This window comes from Alexandromys fortis, unplaced genomic scaffold, assembly GCF_014885135.2.
Source record: "Alexandromys fortis isolate MF-2015 unplaced genomic scaffold, M_Fortis_MF-2015_v1.1 scaffold_2_1_26212458, whole genome shotgun sequence".
Taxonomy (NCBI): Eukaryota; Metazoa; Chordata; class Mammalia; order Rodentia; family Cricetidae; genus Alexandromys; species Alexandromys fortis.
In genome coordinates, this window is record NW_026067930.1 from 18,237,650 (window position 1) to 18,255,950 (window position 18,301).

At 41.4% G+C, this 18,301-nt stretch overlaps 2 protein-coding genes across 5 annotated transcripts in view; one reads left to right on the forward strand and one right to left on the reverse strand.

Annotated features, from left to right (window-relative positions):
* The window catches only part of Col14a1 (collagen type XIV alpha 1 chain), a 185,925-nt gene that overhangs the window by 159,405 nt on the left and 8,219 nt on the right, over nt 1-18,301 (reverse strand). For all 4 annotated transcript variants that reach the window (XM_050145067.1, XM_050145065.1, XM_050145068.1 and 1 more), the window contains exons 2-3: nt 5,582-5,706; nt 100-216 (exon numbers count right to left, since the gene is read on the reverse strand). In XM_050145067.1, coding sequence (XP_050001024.1) covers nt 100-216; nt 5,582-5,669 — 205 coding nt within the window. In that variant the 5' untranslated portion in view covers nt 5,670-5,706. The remainder of the gene's footprint in view (nt 1-99; nt 217-5,581; nt 5,707-18,301) is intronic.
* Nucleotides 7,721-8,301, forward strand: LOC126503402 (U1 small nuclear ribonucleoprotein C). Its single transcript, XM_050145070.1, has one exon. The coding sequence runs from the start codon at nt 7,746-7,748 to the stop codon at nt 8,223-8,225; it is 480 nt and encodes a 159-aa protein (XP_050001027.1). The 5' UTR covers nt 7,721-7,745; the 3' UTR covers nt 8,226-8,301.

An 18,301-nucleotide genomic window follows, 5' to 3' on the forward strand; every position in this document is an offset into this window, starting at 1 on the left:
TTCACACACTCCTAAAGCAACATTCAGCACTACACATTTTTAACCATCCATGTATAAAAAGCGCAACAAGCCCCAGAGAACATAGTGGATTGTTTTTACCTGAAGCCGGAGCCACCAGTAGTTTGTATCCACCAAATTTCCCTCTGGGAGCTTTCCATGAAATCTGTATGCTGTCCTGGGATATTACATTGTATCTTAACCTTGTGGGAGGAGCCACTGAAAAGGAAAAACAAAATGGCTTAGATGTGGAAACATTTAAGTTTAAAGTGAAAACTCAAAACAGCATGACCAAAGGACACAAGAATTCATCAGCCTCCAAAGGTGTTCTTTCTACAACCCCAGCAATGAATCACTCAGCGTGGGAAATAAGACAGCGGGGAGAGTGTGTGCTTTCTCCCAAGGGACACCCGTTTGTCAGACAGCACCGACCTGAGACATAGGGTTAGAACTGAATATCTCATCTCCTTTAGAAACCAAAGCCAATGCTCCAAACTGATTTCATTTTGTTTCAAGGATGTATTTCCCTACTTGGAACATGAAAACTTCTCTGCCTTACTGGGACCATTGAAAGTATTGAATATATGACTTTACGTTTTCCGCTATGGGCATCAAATGGTTTTAATGACGCAATATCTGAAGAAACTATTTCAGGCATCTTATGGTAATAAAATATTCAATGTAAAACATTTGAGAAGGGCTGGAGACGTGGCTCAGTGGTTAAGAGCAGGTGCTGCCTTTGCACGCGACCCAAGGTCAGTTCCCAGCACCTGTGTCAGGGGCTCACAACCCCAGGGGATCTGAAGACATTGTTTGACCTTGACAGGAACTTGAACTCGTCTGTATATACAAACACACACACACACACACCTAGTTAATTTACTAATTTATTTTAATATAATAAATAAACATTAGAGGTAGGGATCATAAGGAAATGGTTCAAATGCAAGATCAGTGTTTTGTAAGCTCTGATCTACTCTTCTGGAGAAGCTGATTTATGCAGATCAGGTAGGTTGCATACGACGATTCAGGCAACAATATTTGATCTTTAGTAGCCTCACAGAGGTGTTTAGGCACCACCCTACAACTACCCAGGCATGTGGAGTCATCAGTGAGCCCTGAAGGACACGTCTCAAGAATAAAACATCTTAACTTATCCTTAATCACGTATAAGTAGAGAGCGCCATTTACAGCGCAACAAAAGCATTGGTTTCATAGTTTCAACTTGAGACAATGGAAAAAAGGTTCCTGGCTAATGGAAAAACACAATTTTACCACAAGACCGGCTCTCTTGGTGCCCAGCATTTTAACGTACAAAGAAAGTCTTTTTCTAAGTCTTCAACTCAGAAGCAAAAATCAATGTGTAACTGCATTTTATAACCTGTGAGAAACCTTACAAATATGAATTAAAAGTTTGAAATAGCATTTCTGAGTTCAGTCAAGTCAGTGGGTTTCATTTATCACTCAAAAGCTTTCGCATGACTGCACCCGTGAGAAAAGCTACCTGGGACCCAGGAAGGGAGAAAGGACAGCAAGCAGCTGGGGGCTTTGATCTAAGCCAATCCCTAGGCGGTTCCGTGGACTCTGCTAGCAAGTCAGGTGTGCTGATGTCTCAGGGAGAGCAAAGAAGCTAACAGCATTCGGGATTGCTAGGCTAGACAGTAGACATCTGTAGATTTCCTGCCTAGGCCGCTATCCTTTGAATACTGTGTGAGTTCCTGGTCCTCAGCATCTCTTTAGACAACAGTGAACTTTCTAAGCTGCCAGCGGAAAACAGTGGGGAGAGCATGGGCTGTGCTGTTTATGAAATGCAGATGGTCATCTAGAACCCAAAGTGACATGGCTTCCATTGACCTTCTCAAGGAAACGAAATGAGAGGCAAATGACACAACGAAGTCCAGCAAAGGTCAGCTCTTGAATTTAATTTACAAATAGATCACACGACACCCATCCCATCGTGACAGTTAGAAGTCAGATCACATCTAGCGCCAACAGAAGCATAAATATTCTGACAATCACGAAAATAAGAAATCCTTGGATAGACATGAAGCACACAGTTTTGCCTTTGGGGAGAAATACAGTGCAAAGAATAAATACGAATTAAGAGACAGTTCTAGATTTCAAAGTCAGCTCCCTTCTCTCCCCACGCCCCGCCTTTGGAAGGCACTGGGACTTGAGCCAAAGCAAGGGCAAGTGAAATTGACAGAAACACTGTAAAGAGTCACAGAAAAATAATTGCTCTTATCTCATACAACAAGAATCTATGTGGGTCTTTTTTTCCCTCTACAAGCACAAAGGGCGTGCTTTCTGTTTCATATACGCTGTCCTTAACTTCCCACAAATGCTTGAGTGAGCTTCATTAAAAAGTTAGTCTGTGTCAGCTCAAATACTAATCTTTTCAAATAGACAAAATCAAGGGTAAAAGTTTTGTTTGGAGCACACACACAGGGAGCCCAGAGGAAGTTAACAAGCTCTTCCATAGTGACATGAGATTAGGCTCAAGAGAAAATACTTGTGTATACATGAATTTCACCCCAAAGGGGAATGAACAAGGCTATCCACTTATATCTTCTTCTTACTGAGACTTGTTACCAAAAGCTCAGGGGGCTTTGTCTTGCTGTGTTGCACTGTGCTTTGTTTGAACACAGTTTGGCAAACTTTCCATAGGAATCCATGGGAGGAAAGGCAATTTTATGTTATTCTATAATCAATAATCTATAATCATGCTTATCCGGTGAATAATTTTCTATTTCCTCTTTCCTTCTCAGGACTCTTTTATCTTTCTTCTTTCTATCTATCTATCTATCTATCTATCTATCTATCTAATCTATCTATCTATCTATCATCTTTCTGTACGTCTGTATATCATCTATCTATCTGTATATTTTCAATTTTGTTCAAAGCTAGGTTCACAATGTCTTTATGACTTTTAAGGGTCATGTCAAAAGTGGCCAACTCATAGGAGCTCATAGAATATAAAATCAATACAGTAAAGCAATTTGCATGTCTTTTCCTTGCTCAGAACATGTAACTGAGTGGTCATGGTAGAAATAAGATAAACTTTCTGGAAGTTCTCATGGATTTTCAGACACCAGAGTCCACGTGACATCTGAAGTTTTTTCTAACTTGGCTGTCTTAGCACGCAGCCACAGTCTTCCATCCTTCACTTCCAGACACTGTAGTTCCCGGACTCTTCTTACAGTTTCCTTGATTTCCTCCTCTTCCTCCTCTTCCTCTTCTTTCTTCTTCATTGGACAACTTTTGATCAGCCATTTTTCTTCCACTGAACTCTTGACTGAGAGTGTTCTGCAGGCTTCATCACCATCTTTCCGTGGAGCTACCCCTCTCTAGTAACACCACAAGGGTCTCAAAGGTCTCTAGTCCTAACCATAAAATACAACAACTCAAGGAAAAACTCTCCTGGTCTTAAAACTTTTCCTATAAACCCCATCAACTGCACACCTACCAGGCCCACCTGTATGTCTCCCCAAAACCTAAAACCCCACATATTTGTCTAAGGCTGAACTCAGTATCTTGAACTTAAAATTCCCCCTTTGTCTATTAATCTATTCAACATAAATGCCTTCTAAAATTCAAACCTTCTCTTGTAACCAAACATACAGAAGCAGTAGCAACACAAGGAACAGAGCCAAATGTCCCATCCACTCAGGTCTCAGCCAAGGAGTTTCCGCGTCACCTCGTGTATTCCCTCTCTTCTGCCCGCCTGCACACTTACTCAGCAAACCATCTCTTCTTACCCATCTCTTCTACCACTGGTTCCTATATCCACACTTTTCCCTTCCGTCACATCGCCTGCTTCAGACACCAATGCCCAGTTTAGGAACAACTGGATATTTTAGCAGCCAGACGATCTTAATTATGCCTATGCCTGAAATTCATATGAGTCACAAGCACAGATAGTGTTGTTACCAATATTATCTCTACAAAATAAAATTATTTGAAAATTAGCAGCAGTTAAATGTCCATTTGGTTTCCGGCCTTTGCTTTTCGTCACAGTCCCATGGGACATGCACTGTGATTATCCACTAGTACTTCTATCTGGTGGCCAGGAAACTTCTTGATGAGGAAAAAAACTCTCTTACTCAGCAGAGCTTGTGAATCACAGGCACACAAAATGTGCCCCTTAACCATTCATCTGAAGCAGAATCTGGCTGACAAGGTGGATCTGGCAGTTCATCCTTGAAGAGATTGCATAGAGATGTCTACTCCAATCCACAAATAAAGGTTCTAAATAAACCAAGATTGGGATTGCATGGCTGAACATTTTTGTGACTTGCTTCATTCCTACGGACCTGGGTCTTGCATCGTGGAATTCAGGGAGTAAATTGCCTCCAAAAACCTTCTTTTTGCCAGTGTACATAGGACAAGCACAATCTGTCTCCCTAGCTGCTCACTATGTGTTCAATGAAGTAGATGAAAATACAGCCTTCAGTCCCAGGTGCATGACAGCTATGTGAACTTGCCGAGGGTCGAGTTCCATTCCTTTTCAAACAGGTGTGCCTTGCTTTGAAGAAGCAGGGTGTGGTGGTTCATGCATTTGATTTTTGCAGCCAATTCCAGATATGAGACATTAACATTCCTAAAACTACCTCATTGCATTCATGCGTTTTACTCTAGTGATGGATATTTCAGAGGTGGCAGTTAAGCTTCTGCAGAAGTGTGTGTTTGTCTAGTTAAAGAGGCATTCAAACTGTGTGTGATGTGCACTGACTTCATGAATAGCACAATTCTGTGTAAAAGGCCAGACAGTAGTATCTTCTGCCACCCTAATGTAAAAGCAGCCATACGCAATATGTAAACAAGTGTGCATATAATACAAGTTTATCCAAACAGACAGTGGGCCAGATTGAGCCCATGGATGGCAGTTTGTCAACTACTGACTTAGAAGAAAGGGGGTTTGCAACAGTACATATCTTGCTAATATAAAGAGTAGATTTCACAAACTCTTTTCCAAAAGGCCAAAATAAAGTCACATATTAGTGGAAACCTCTACTAGACCCTTAACAATCTTAAACTGTACTCAGTTTTAAGGAAAGAACTAAAAAAAGGAATGAAATTTAAAGTGATATAAATATACTATAGGTCCCAGGTATGACAACATACAGCTTTAAGCCCAGAACTCAGGAGACAGAGAAGGCTGAGTCTCTGTAAATTATATGCCAGCATGGTATACATAGAGAGTTCCAGGCAAGCCAAGGCTACACAGGAGTCTAGGTCTCCAAAAAATAAAATATATTATAGATTATATGGGAAATATATATATATATATAATCTATTGCCATTTATTAACCTAGCTGATCTGGCAACATGCAGATTTGATTTTCACAGATTCAACTCTGATGGCTTTTCAGCACCCTCTCTTTAATCAACTTCTCCATAATGGCTATGCCCAGTTTCGGTGACATGGTAACCCTGTAAGTGGTGTGTTCCATTGCTACATTGTAACTAGTTGGTAAAAAAGAATAAAAGCTGACGGATGTCCTGCCTGGGAAGACAGGTGAACAAACAAAAAGATGGTGAGGATGGAGAACCCAAGAAACTGGCTCCTGGGTCTTTCAATTACCTTGACTCCGGACGATGGTGCAGAAATAACCAACCGCCAAAAAAGCCAGAAGCAGCCAGTACCGCATCTCACGCTGAAAAATCTTCATCGTATTTTCTGCCTTTTACATGAGGTGCAGCAGCTGCCTGGAAACAGAGAGAGGATGGAAAATAAGTCTGTGTTGTCATCCAGGAAAGGCAAAAGGACCACTCTGGCTTAGAACTGTCAGGAAGTAATTAACTCCCTACGGTGCTGGTATCTCATTCTCAAATACAAACTGACAAAAGAATGCTCTTTTCTTCCGGAAAATTCTATATTGTAGGTAATAGGAAGAGCTGGGTGTGGTGGCATATACCTTTAATTCCAGGACTCAGGAGGCAAAGGCAGACATATCTCTATAGGCTCAAGGACTGCCTGTCTACATAGTGAGTTTCAGAACAGGCAGGGCTACCTAATGAGACCCTGACTCAGAAAAGAAGGAGGAGGAGGAGGAGGAGGAGGAGGAGGAGGAGAGGGAGGGAGAGGAGGGAGGGAGGTGCCAATGGTCACAGAGTTCTACCCATAACCAAGAAGCTATCTGTAATCAATACCTGCTAACAAAGAAAAATCAATTTTCTCTGATGGAGTTTCAGGGCAGGTCCCATGTCTGCCCAGGAGTGGTTGGCCAACACAAGAAAGACCTCAAACTGTTAATTTTGTAGACTTTCTTGCTTCATATTGCTTTGGGTACTTTTGTCTTATCAGTCTTTTGCTTGTTTATTTTGATTTGGCTTTATGTAGGGGTGTGTGTGTGTGTGTGCGTGTGTGTGTTATATGTGTTGGCTTTTGCAGAGAAAGAGGAAAAAACATACATTTTGGTGGAGAGGGAGGTGGGGAGCATGTAGGATGAATTGGGAGAGGAAAAAACATGATTAAAATATATTTTATGAACAAAAACCGTTTTTTTCACTAAAGCAAAACTTAAAGAAAAAGAAAGAGAGGTGGGGGTATTAGAATGGGGTGAGCTGCGTGGCTGTACTGCGGGTCTCTTCAGTAAGTATTATGTGAATTGGCTCGTCTGCCTGAAACAGGGTCTTTTCCAATCGCGTGTCCCTCCTGTACCTCTCACACTAAGAGCAAACCTCGCCTGTCGCCTTCCATCACCTACAGAGCACAAATGAGTTCTACCTTTCTACCGGTGATCAAAGAGAGCTAGCTAATGTGAGATCACGGCTCCATTCTCCCTTCGTGGGTTGAATATTCTCCAGCCCTTTGATCTTTACTCGCAGCTCTTTCATTTTCTAATATATACGAATCTGAAACTCTTCCAGATCTCCTTTTGTTTAATGTTAGTGAAAGACAAGGTATAAAAATAGAGTGAGAAGGAGGAATGTAGAGAAGGGAAGAAGGCAGAGGAAAAGGGGGGCAGAAAGATGGAGAGAAGAGATGGAGGGAGGGGAGAAAGGAACTCTACTTGGTATTAATGTAAAAGGCCAGTCTACTGACCACAATTCTATTTTTGAATTATTACACTGGGGAAATTCTTAGAGATTAAGGCAACATTCGTGTAGCGCCTGGCAAGGTGTCTGTGCGCCTATAAATAACCCCTCCCACCTGTGCTCTTGTAAGTAATCATAATTAAACTAATTGGTTAATTATTCACAAGACATGATTGCAAAAGGGGACTAATTGAGTAGAAGAAGATCAGTTGGAGTGGGGAAGGAATCAGGGTGTGTAATGGGATATAAATGTGATTGAAATGGGTACGGTTATGAAAACATCATAATAAAAATCTCTTTATATACAATTTAAATGTGCTTTGAAAAACTGTAAAGATGTCTCAAAAGCCTTCTTCTACTAGGGCATCTTCAATCATCTATCCATTCACTTACTCCCTCGTCCATTTATTATAAAAAATTGTTCCTCAAAGAGCAAAGGCAACTTAACAATGCAAAGAGTATAAGATAAATATAAATACAGGCAGTGGTGGTGCATGCCTTTAATTCTAGCACTTGGGAGGCAGAAGCAGGTGGATCTCCTTGAGTTAGAGACCAGCCTGGTCTACAGACAGAGTTCCAGGACAGGCTCCAAAACCACATAGAGAAACCTTATCTCGAAACCACCACCCCTTCAAAAAAGATACATATAAATAAAGTGTATAAGATAAACTTTCCAGAAGCGGGTTGCCAACGGCCTGCGGAGCAACATGCCTAAGTTTTATTGTGACTACTGTGATACGTATCTTACCCATGATTCTCCATCTGTGAGAAAGACGCACTGCAGCGGTCGGAAGCACAAGGAGAACGTGAAAGACTACTACCAGAAATGGATGGAAGAGCAGGCCCAGAGCCTGATTGACAAAACAACGGCTGCATTTCAACAAGGAAAGATACCTCCAGCTCCATTCTCTGCTCCTCCTCCTGCAGGGGCCATGATCCCGCCTCCCCCGAGTCTCCCGGGTCCTCCTCGCCCTGGCATGATGCCTGCACCCCACATGGGAGGCCCTCCCATGATGCCGATGATGGGTCCTCCTCCTCCTGGGATGATGCCCGTGGGACCTGCTCCTGGAATGAGGCCTCCCATGGGTGGCCACATGCCCATGATGCCCGGACCTCCAATGATGAGACCCCCTGCTCGCCCTATGATGGTGCCCACACGGCCTGGCATGACTCGGCCGGACAGATAAAAGCGGAAAGGCTCTTTTTCGGTTTTGTATTTCTTATTCTGTTTCAGCAGTTGATCACGGTGCTGAGCCTGGGTGTTTTCTAGCTGCACGACAAGCAAGCCTTCCCCTTTCCTGACAGAATAGTTTGGAGGGGAGAAGTGGGGTTAGAAAAAGTGCAGCGCTCACTTCCATTGTGAAATGTGAAAATAAAACTGTCAGCTGTTTGAGTTAAGAAAAAAAAAAAAAGATAAACTTTCCAGGTTTAAACCACACAGGCACAAAACACAGGGCTCTCTTTCCACTTCAATTTCAGATAAATAATAATTTATGGTGTGAGTATGCTCTGTGAAATATTTTTGACATATTGAGGGGCATCCTGAAGGTGTAAGCAGGGAAAGGAACCATAGAGAGTTTTAGAAAACTTAGTTTAGATTAATTTTCTCAATCTTGATCAAGCTTCAGGGAGTCTTATGCCAGGCAGTGTATTGCTAGTATATTTAAACACAATATAATTTGGGAAAAAAAGCGTTCTGGTGTAATACAATGCCCGGTGAACAAGGAAACGCAGTTACATCAAAACTCAACTCAGTACTTGTCATTTCTGATTTGGTGATAATATATCCTGACCAAAGACGGCTTAGGAAGAAAGGGTTTATAAGTTTACAGTTCTCCGGGTTACAGTCCATCACTGGGAGGGAGGTCTAGTCAGGAACCCAAACAGTTACATCACACCATTTCCTCACCCAAGAACCTGCCTGCCTGCATGCTGGCTCTCATCCAACTTTACCTGCCCTGTTGTAGCACAATGAATAAAAACTCACTGGGGTTCAACCTCAAGGTCAAAACAGAACAGCCAGCCACTGGCTCTTACGGCTACCTCAGCCTGAAATGGCGATCCTGCCTCCAGGAATTCTCAGAATGAGACTGTGTCTGAGAGCTGTCTCCTCTCATCTTATATTCCTCTCTTGTGCTGGGATTAAGGGTGTGTGTCACCACTGCCTGGTCTGTAAGGCTGACCAGGGCAGCTGTTTTACTCTCTGATCTTCAGGCAACCTTTATTTATTAAAATACAAATGAAATATCACTATCCCCTGTCTAGTTCAGGCCCTCGGCCTAGAGAGCACCAGTGCCCACAACAGGCTAATCTTTCAATAATATTCATTCACAGTCAAGACATTTCCCAGCAGATGGTCCTGACCTAGCTAATTCCTCCACCGAAGCTCTCTTCTCAGCTCTTTAGGGTGTAGACATAGACTTCCCCCGCTCTAGCCAAGAAGCTATCTGCAACTGATACCATTGGCAAAGGAAAATCTGTTTTCTCCAATGGAGTCTCCCTGGGTACATGGATCACATTTTTAGGGCAGGCCCTCAAGTCCAAGAGTAGTAGGCCAATGCAAAACAAACTCATTGATATTTTTCTGGACTTCTTGTCTCATTTTGCTGGGGGCATATTTTTTTATCTTATTGGTCTTTTGTTTGCATTTTCATCTTGAGGAAGGGAGTGTACATGTATTTCTTTTGTTTTTGTTTGTTTTAAAAGAGAGAAAAGAAGAACATAGACTTTGGCAGGAAGGGAAATGGAGATGGTCTGGGAGGAACTGGGGTAGGAGAAAAACATCAAAAGATATTAAATGAAAATATGTTTTCAGTGAAAAAGTCAGTAACTAAAAATCAGGATTTTTAAGTGCAAAAAAATAAAAATAGGCATCACAGATACCAAAAATAATGTTTTTTACTATAAGAAAACATAAGACTATAAACTTTTGCTCTTCTTTCTTTAGTGATGTATAAACATTTACTGGTGATAATAAAAGTCCTTCTTTAATACATTTGTGACAGGATCACAATTTATTTGTCAGTATTTGAAAATTTTAGGTTATTTCCAGAATTCTCAAACATATATAAACACTGTGCTCAACATCCTTTCTGAGATTGGTGTGCTTCAGCTGGACACAGAATATGGAACTGCTTGTTAAGACAAGATATAAGTGTTATTTTGTCTTTTGAGACAGGGTCCCAATAGGCTGCTTTTGAATTAATAATCTTCAGTCCAGGTTGGCTTTGAACTAATAGTCTTCCTGCTTCAGGCTCCAAAAGGGTGGGACTGTAGGCAAGTGCCACCCCCCCCCCAAGACAAGGGATTTTAAAGCTAATTACACAATGTTGTGAGGACTGTCACGCTGATTTCCCACTCCCACCAGCACCAAAGGACTAGTCCGTCCCAAGGGCTGTGTATCGTCTGATTTGAGAGTAAGTGTGATTACGTGTCTTGTTCTCATGTGATTTCCATAGCCAGTGGCTTAGTCACTCTTGCACAGCTATAAACAAAACATGGGGCAGAATAACTTAGAGAAAGAAATTATTTCTGCTGAGTTTCAGAGGTGTCAGTCAACCAGTACGGAGAGAGGAGGACGAATCAGAGGAGTTTGATCACAGCAACAAAGCCCCAATGAGGGGGCAGGGAGACGAATGGAAAATCCGAGAGAAAGACACAGCACCTAAGCACACACCCCAGGGACCCACTTCCTCCCACCAATCAGGAACTCCCACCATCACCCAGCCATCTGTTTAAGTTTTAAAGGCTCCAATGTATTAAACCGCTGACTAACTCAGGGTCCACATGACCTAATTATGTCTGGAAACATACAGACACACCCAAAGGTTGTTTTATTGTCTCCGGGACATTGTCTCTGTACAGTTAAGATTAACATCTAACAATTAAGATGGACTATCTTAGGGGCAGGGGAGATGACTCAGTGGTTTAGAGACCTTGTTGATCTTGTAGAGGATCTGGGTGCAATCCCAGAACCCACACAGTGGCTCACAAACGGCTTCAAGTCACTCCAGTTCCAAGGCTTTGGATGCCCTCTTCTGACCTCTTGGGGCACATGGTGCACATGTATGCACGCAGGCAAAACACTCATACCCATAAAACACAATAAGAAAATAAAAAAAAAAATTCTAAAGCTTGACTATCATTTTAATGTTCTATTTGGCATTCTTTGGCTATTTAATTTTTTAAACAGAATCCAAGTCTTACACTTTTTTCTGAATTGTGAGAAACTTTTACCTACTATTTATTTTAACTGATATCACTTGCACCATTTTTCTAGGTTTTCTTTTTTTTTACCTTTAAATTTTATTTAGTGGGTTTAGGGTTTGTTTGATGGTTCAGTTAAATCATCTGGCCAAATGTTTTTCATCATGTTGTCCAATGTCAGCATGGCATTGACCTCTCTCAATCCAAATTTTATTTCTAGTTAACTTTTTAGCTCCAGGTAAGAAGGGACTTTTTTCATACGGCGAAGCCTAATGGGCTACTCATAACACACACACACACACACACACATACGCACATGCATACACACACACGCACACACACTACATTGCTGTATAATGCTCCAACAGTCTAGACTAATACTACCTTTCCATCTTTTCCAATCTCATTTCATGTGTTAAATACACTTGTAATTAATGCTTCTTTTTTTTTTTTTCTTCACATTGCATAGACTAAGTTTGTATCTTACCAGCAAAACTTCAAAATTCCACCTTTAAGTATAGCGTTGGTTACTAGTTGGGATAAGGTACAGTTCGCTTTCATGTGCTGTTGTGTTGAGGTTCTTTAGACAGTAGGGCGGGCACGGGGCTGTGATCCTAGCATGTAGGGAGTGGACATAGAGAGAGATCAGGAGGAGAGGTTAAGTGAGCTCCTCCATCAATAACAAACCAACCCAGGGTGTGGAGCTGGGAAGAGCGTCATGAAAAGGCGAGAAAAACATGAGAGTAGGGGTACAAATGTGAGCAAGGTACGTGATATTTATGAATGAAATTATACAACGAAGCCCATGATTCTATATACTAACTAAAAAATTTAGCTAAAAAAAATGAACACTATTTTAAAATGCATTTGTGGTGATGACTTCATAACTGCATGGCTCTACTAAAACTAGACATATTCTACAATTAAAATAAATCAATAATATCATATGTAAATTATGCCTTAATATAGTTTAAAAAGAGATCAGTGCCAAACCCCTTTATGGCATTTCATTACATTTTTCTTCTTGGTCTTCCACTGTAATGAATTCTTTTGACAGTACTTGTAGGAAGTTAAGGCTACCAAGCCAAAAGGAGCCAACCTGGAGTCTACCCGGTGCTATCAGAGGTCCTGACTGTGCTTGGCCAATAAGGAGTGACCAAGCGGTGTTTCCTGAGTGCCTTTTGACCTGGTAAGTCTTAACTTCCTCCAAGTATTAGTTTATCACTGCAGTAGAGACCTACAAAAGACAATTATTGTTATTTAAATATCTACATAACTGTAGTATCCCCAACTTTCGGATCCGTGTTGTTGGAGGTTTGCTTGCTGGTTCATTCCCAGTCACTTAGACCCAAAATAATCACTCAGAAACTTTATTATTTGCAATACTGCTTGGCCAATAGTTTAAGTGTATTTCTAGCTGGCTCTTATAGCTTAAACTAACCCATCTTCATTAATGTATGCATCACCCACCATAATGCTGTAGCTTACCAGGCAAAGTTCTGGCATCTGTCTGCTCTGGAGGCTACATAGTGTCTCACTGACTCCACCTTTTTTTTCTCTCAGCATTCAGTTTAGTTTTCCCACCTAGCTCTATTCTGCTAAGCCACTGACTGAAACAGCTTTATTCATTAACCAATAAAAGCAACACATGTACAGAAGGACTTCCCACACCAGATCAGGCCATTTTGAAGTAGAAATGACAGATCCTGCCACATCGTTAAAAAAGACTTCACTAACTTATACTTAGTGACTCTACATTTGATCTCTTAGTCATTTCTGTCCTTGAAAACAAGAGCTGCTAAAATTTCCATTCCTCCATCTCCTAGGAGACTAGTTAAATTCAATCACCTGCCAACAAACTGCTAAATGTCTTAAGCTTTAAAATGCTTGCATGTTCTCTATTGTAGATGTATGTCTAAAAAAGACAAAAATAACATCAAATTAGTCAAAGTCACCTGATTGCAACATATATATTAGATGACTCATTAATAACAGTTGCTATAACTTTTCTTGAAGAGCAAAACTGCCATTGTCTAAGACTTTTTAACTTTGTGTGTGTGTGTGTGTGTGTGTGTATGTATGGACAAGCAACATGTGTCATTGGCCGTTGCCCTCGAAGACTAGAAGATTGGATTCCCCAGAGCTGAAGTTACAGGTTGTTGAGAGAGGCTGCCAGTGGGTTTGGGGCGGAGGTCGAACGTCCCCAAGAGCAGTAAGCATACTCAACCTCTGACCCAAATCTCTAGCCCAACTTGTCGTTTGTCTTCAAATGCAGAGCAAGAGTTCAGCTGGTTTTCGTTTTTGTTTTTGTTAACATAAAAGGTTTTAAATTCTTTTCTCGATTCTCCCCATGAAGCCCAGGCTGACTTTGATTCTCTTTCCTAATCCTCCCAAGTGCCAGTGATACAGGTGTGAGCTACCATGCCAGGTTTATATAAACGTCTCCAGTATTTCTACTTAGAGGCCTTTGATAGCGGGACATCTGGATCAAATCCCTGGTGTAGCAGGAATACACTAAGAGTTACCCTTTATGTCCCCTGGTTTACAAAGCTGGGCCAGAGACTCTGGCACGTAAGTGTTTAATAGAACACAGGCTGCTTACTCAATCCCAAATGTCTTAAATTGATCTCTTGAACCTGCTTCCAGGCCCGAATACTCTGCTTCTCAAGGATGCTAGCTCAGTCTTTGGAACAGATCTAATCTATCAAAACACATAACAACCAAGCTTTAGGCTAGAGGCAGGAATGAGAGATCATTTTTTCATCAGTGCTGGAAAAACTTCATTGAGTGAGTGATAAGGTCCCTAGGAGACTTAGTCCTCTCCAAGTCTATGAATACCATAGATAGGTAAGCAATCAGGACAGCCATTAGTTAGTGACGGCTGACACTAAGGCCCCATGACATCCTTAGAGGAGCTTCCTAAGGTTAGACTCTAGCCTCCTTCACGGGAACACGTGGGGCACGGCCTTGTTAGCGGCAGCCACAAATGGTCTGCTAGGTTTTGCTGGATGAGGAACGTCAGGCTCACTTGGATCTGAGTCAGGACTAACCTAGGGATTTTCTTCTCATCTCAGAGGCATAGATCTCATCTCGCGTTTCTGGCTTCTTCCAGACCCTCCAGGGTCATTCTTCTTTGCTTTTCTGGCTTCTTCCAGACCCTCCAGGGTCATTCTTCTTTGTGATCTATTCCGGAGCCTTACAGATGGAGGCCTTTTCATCAGGGGCCTGAAGATAAAGGAGGAATCTTCCTGCTTGCAACACCGTCTCAGAAGAGCTTTAGAGTGGACTTCGGCTCCTCCAGTTCCAGGGGAGAGATGGGTTGCGATTCTAATATTGGGGCCCTTACCCTCACTGAAGATGCTGTAGGGGCCAGGGGGTAACTGCTCCTTGCATGCTTCCCACAATGAATTCATACTTTGGTGATCACACAAAGGGGATCATTTCGTTGCATCCCGAGCGCCCTCTGCTCCCCTGAAGCAGTGTCACGTGCTGGCAGAGTGGCTTCTCCTAGGATTGCACAACACACTAAAGGAGCTCCAGGAGACAGTCTCAGCTTGCACCGCCACTGGGGAACTAGCCCTGTGCTACTAATTGCTTTATCCAAATTCCTATAACAGTGACTTTGCGTCCAAGGTTTTGAAGACTAAACCAGGTCCCCATGATGCAAGACTTGGGCAATGCTTCATCTCAAGGATCCCAAGATTCTGTCCATCTGTGTGAGCCTCCTGCAGAGTTCTGGTGCCAGAATCTCATCCTGGACTGAATTCGTGTCTCCCACTGGTGCACTGGCTTACCACAGAACCTCTTTCAACGGCTGCCAATCAGGCACCCCCAGTGCAAAGTCTCCTCCGAGGAGCTTCCATCCAGACCCGTGTATCTTCTTGCACTAGTTAGATGTCGTTTTTACACTAATTCCAATGTACGCAGCTAAATTTTCAAGCTACGTCAACAACCAAGGTTGACTTAGGGTTTGCTTGAGAAATCTTGGTGTCAAGATTTTTCTAGCTTGTCAAAGAAAACTAGAAAGTGTCCTGTTGTCATCTTTGTCCTGTCCAGTGATCTTTCCCTCCTTGATGCTGATTTACGCACAACTTTTCCCTGCTCTCCTTTTCGCTTGCTTTACATCTAGTTGAATTTTATACCTCTTGGCTCTGGCTGGGATATCTCCCCATAATTTTTTCTCGGCATATCTGGATTGTCATATATTTTTATTTTACTTGCAGGCTATCGCATTATCTCAGTTCCAACTGTTTCTTTTCCATTTATAAGAACTAAATTTTGTGTTTCCAACACAAAATACACATTCTAAGGATTTGCCCAATTTGAAGTTTTGAAAAAATTGTCAATTCTGTTGCTTTTTCTCCCCATCTTATATTTGTCATTAATAGCTGCTTTCTGTTTTAACTGTCGTTGGATAGCAAAACGTCTTTCTTTGTCGTTCACCCATTGTTTTGTCTAATCCTTCATCAGCACAACGTCATCCTTTCTTTGCCACACGTTTTGACGGCATCACATAAGCTTTTGGTTCCCTTTTAGCCTAAGTTACTACAGTGAAGGCAGTAAAATGAATCTTCCCTGGTGTGGCAATGCCAGCCTGCATTGCCTACTACTGTCTGAGTAGTCTGAGCTATAGGCAGCTTTGTCTTCAGACTTAATAATAAGCCATAATGCTATATGCTGTTAAAGTAATATAACTCATCCACACTTCACCCTCACTATTCTGGTTTTATATCAGAATGATAAAGCATATCTGGAAGAATATATAAAAACATATAACTATTTTCTTCGTGTAATTGACTCGTAAAGAAATCATAGGAGAGGCAGAATGTTCGGTGATATTATCTGCATAGCAATTGAAGTTGAATTAATTGATTACAGGTTAGTTAAAGAATACAAAGGGATTGAGCAGTTCTTGTGTACAAGGGCCTGAGAAGATTCCAAGAGACAGCCTCATTCTCTTCGGATTAATATATCCTTCAATCAGCTAATCATCCAGGGATCTGCCCATCACACACAAAGAAAAATATAGCGACAAAACATTTCCCAAATGAGATATTCATTCTAAGAATTCCTTCCCAAACATGGCAAACCTAGGCTTCAAGTAAATAAGTCAAGGAAACAGACCACATCTGTCCCATAGGCTCTTTAATACCAGACTGTGTGCATCGGATCCTGTGAGTCTATTGTAACACAGGAAGAAAAGATCCCTTCCCAGTCATACCAGGGCAAGAGCCTTTTTGTATATTTTTTACCAATTGCAATTGCAGTGCAATTCCGGTGCCCTGGTGTTGCATGACATCAACTAGCATGTGGCATTGGGAGTGAATATTCAAACGCCATAACTAATTAAGTACCTACGGCACTCCTTCGTCAGTCTGGGCATAAACAGTCTAAGTTACTAGACTGGAGATAAAGTAGTATACAGAGCCTGTCTTTAAATTCTTTTTGTTGTTTGCTTTAAATTAGGATTAGCAGCAGCATGTCGGGAGAAGTAGGATCTTAATTTTCCCACGCTTTTCTGCCAAGTCACCAAACTTCTGGACAGAGAAGTGGAGACAAGGAAAGTCTCAATTTCTATTTAAGTGCCATGAAATATTTTAACATTTACCCAAAAAAAGGTCAAAGTTTCTTTTGTTGAAACTTTGCCTGAGAGTCTGAATAAACAAATAACTCTGCTTTGATATTTCTTTTCTTCTTTTCCTTCTTCTCAAACATGCCATGGCAGAGATGGCTACTTAATTCTGAAAGCAGAAGGCACAAGTCAAATCTGAGGAGAGATGATATTGCATTGCATAAGTGTGGTCAAAGCACTGTCATAACCTGACAAACAGCTTTAAACCAGTCCTATCAGTGCTAATTCAGCCTGCTTCTAGCTTGTGGTTTTTGTTGTTGTTGTTGTTGTTGTTGTTTTATCAAATCTCATTTGTGCAGTTAGGTTTGATAAAGAGCAAAAACTCAAGGGAAGCCATTAACCAATGCTTACAGTTATTCAAAGAATTCTCAGCTCGGCACACAGCTGGTTTTATCAAAAGGCCTTCAAATGTTTATTCAACAGTTATATCTCTTGCCAAAACTTACACATATACACAACCAAATCTTGAAGAGTATTCCCACCAATCATTGTTTATAAACCTTACAAACTTACACAGAATTGTTCTTAGCAACTTGGTATACAGATGCTGGTGACCCAGGGGGTGAGAGAGATAGCTATTTATGGCACTGGAACTATCATTCTAACACTCATTGAGAGTCCTTGCTATATAACCAAAGTGGAGTCCTTGGCGCTAAAGAAGGTAGACAACATCACACTGTGTGTTCCCCTTAGGGAGCTCCCTTACAATTCCATTATAGAGCAAGATTGCAAGCTAAATGCAAAGCTAACAGAAGTATGAAGTGGCATGGAACATTAGCACAAGCTGGGTGGCATGCCAGACATTCTATGTTCTTCGTCAATGATATATGTACGGTAATGTCTGTCTTTGAAAAATGAAGTCATGACATTTGCAGAAAAATCAAAGGAGCTAGAAAATACTCCATTAAACAAGCACCTTAGACCCCAAAAGACAGATGCTGCATAATTATATACAAAGACTAAATTTTAATTTTCATATATGTGTGTGGAGGATGGAGTATGGATCATAAACCCAGAGAGGCAACCATGAAGTGGGAAATGATGTCTTAAGAATGGTAAGTAAGAGCTGGGAAGTAGGGGCTCATGCCTTAATCCCAGCACTCAGGAGGAAGAAGCAGGCAGGTCTTTGAGTTTGGCGTCAGTCTGGCCAACAAAGTGAGTTCCACAACAACAAAGGCTACACAGAGACACCCTGTCTCAGAAAAGAAAAGAAAAAAAGAAAGGAAAGGAAAGGAAAGGAAAGGAAAGGAAAGGAAAGGAAAGGAAAGGAAAGGAAAGGAAAGGAAAAAAGAAAAAGAAACGAACTTTCAGGCTGGAGAGTTAGCTCAATTGTTCTTGTGAAGGATTAAATTTGATTCCCAGCACCCAAAAGACATAGATGGAGGCAAAACACTCATGTGAATAAAATAACTCTAAAAATAAAGA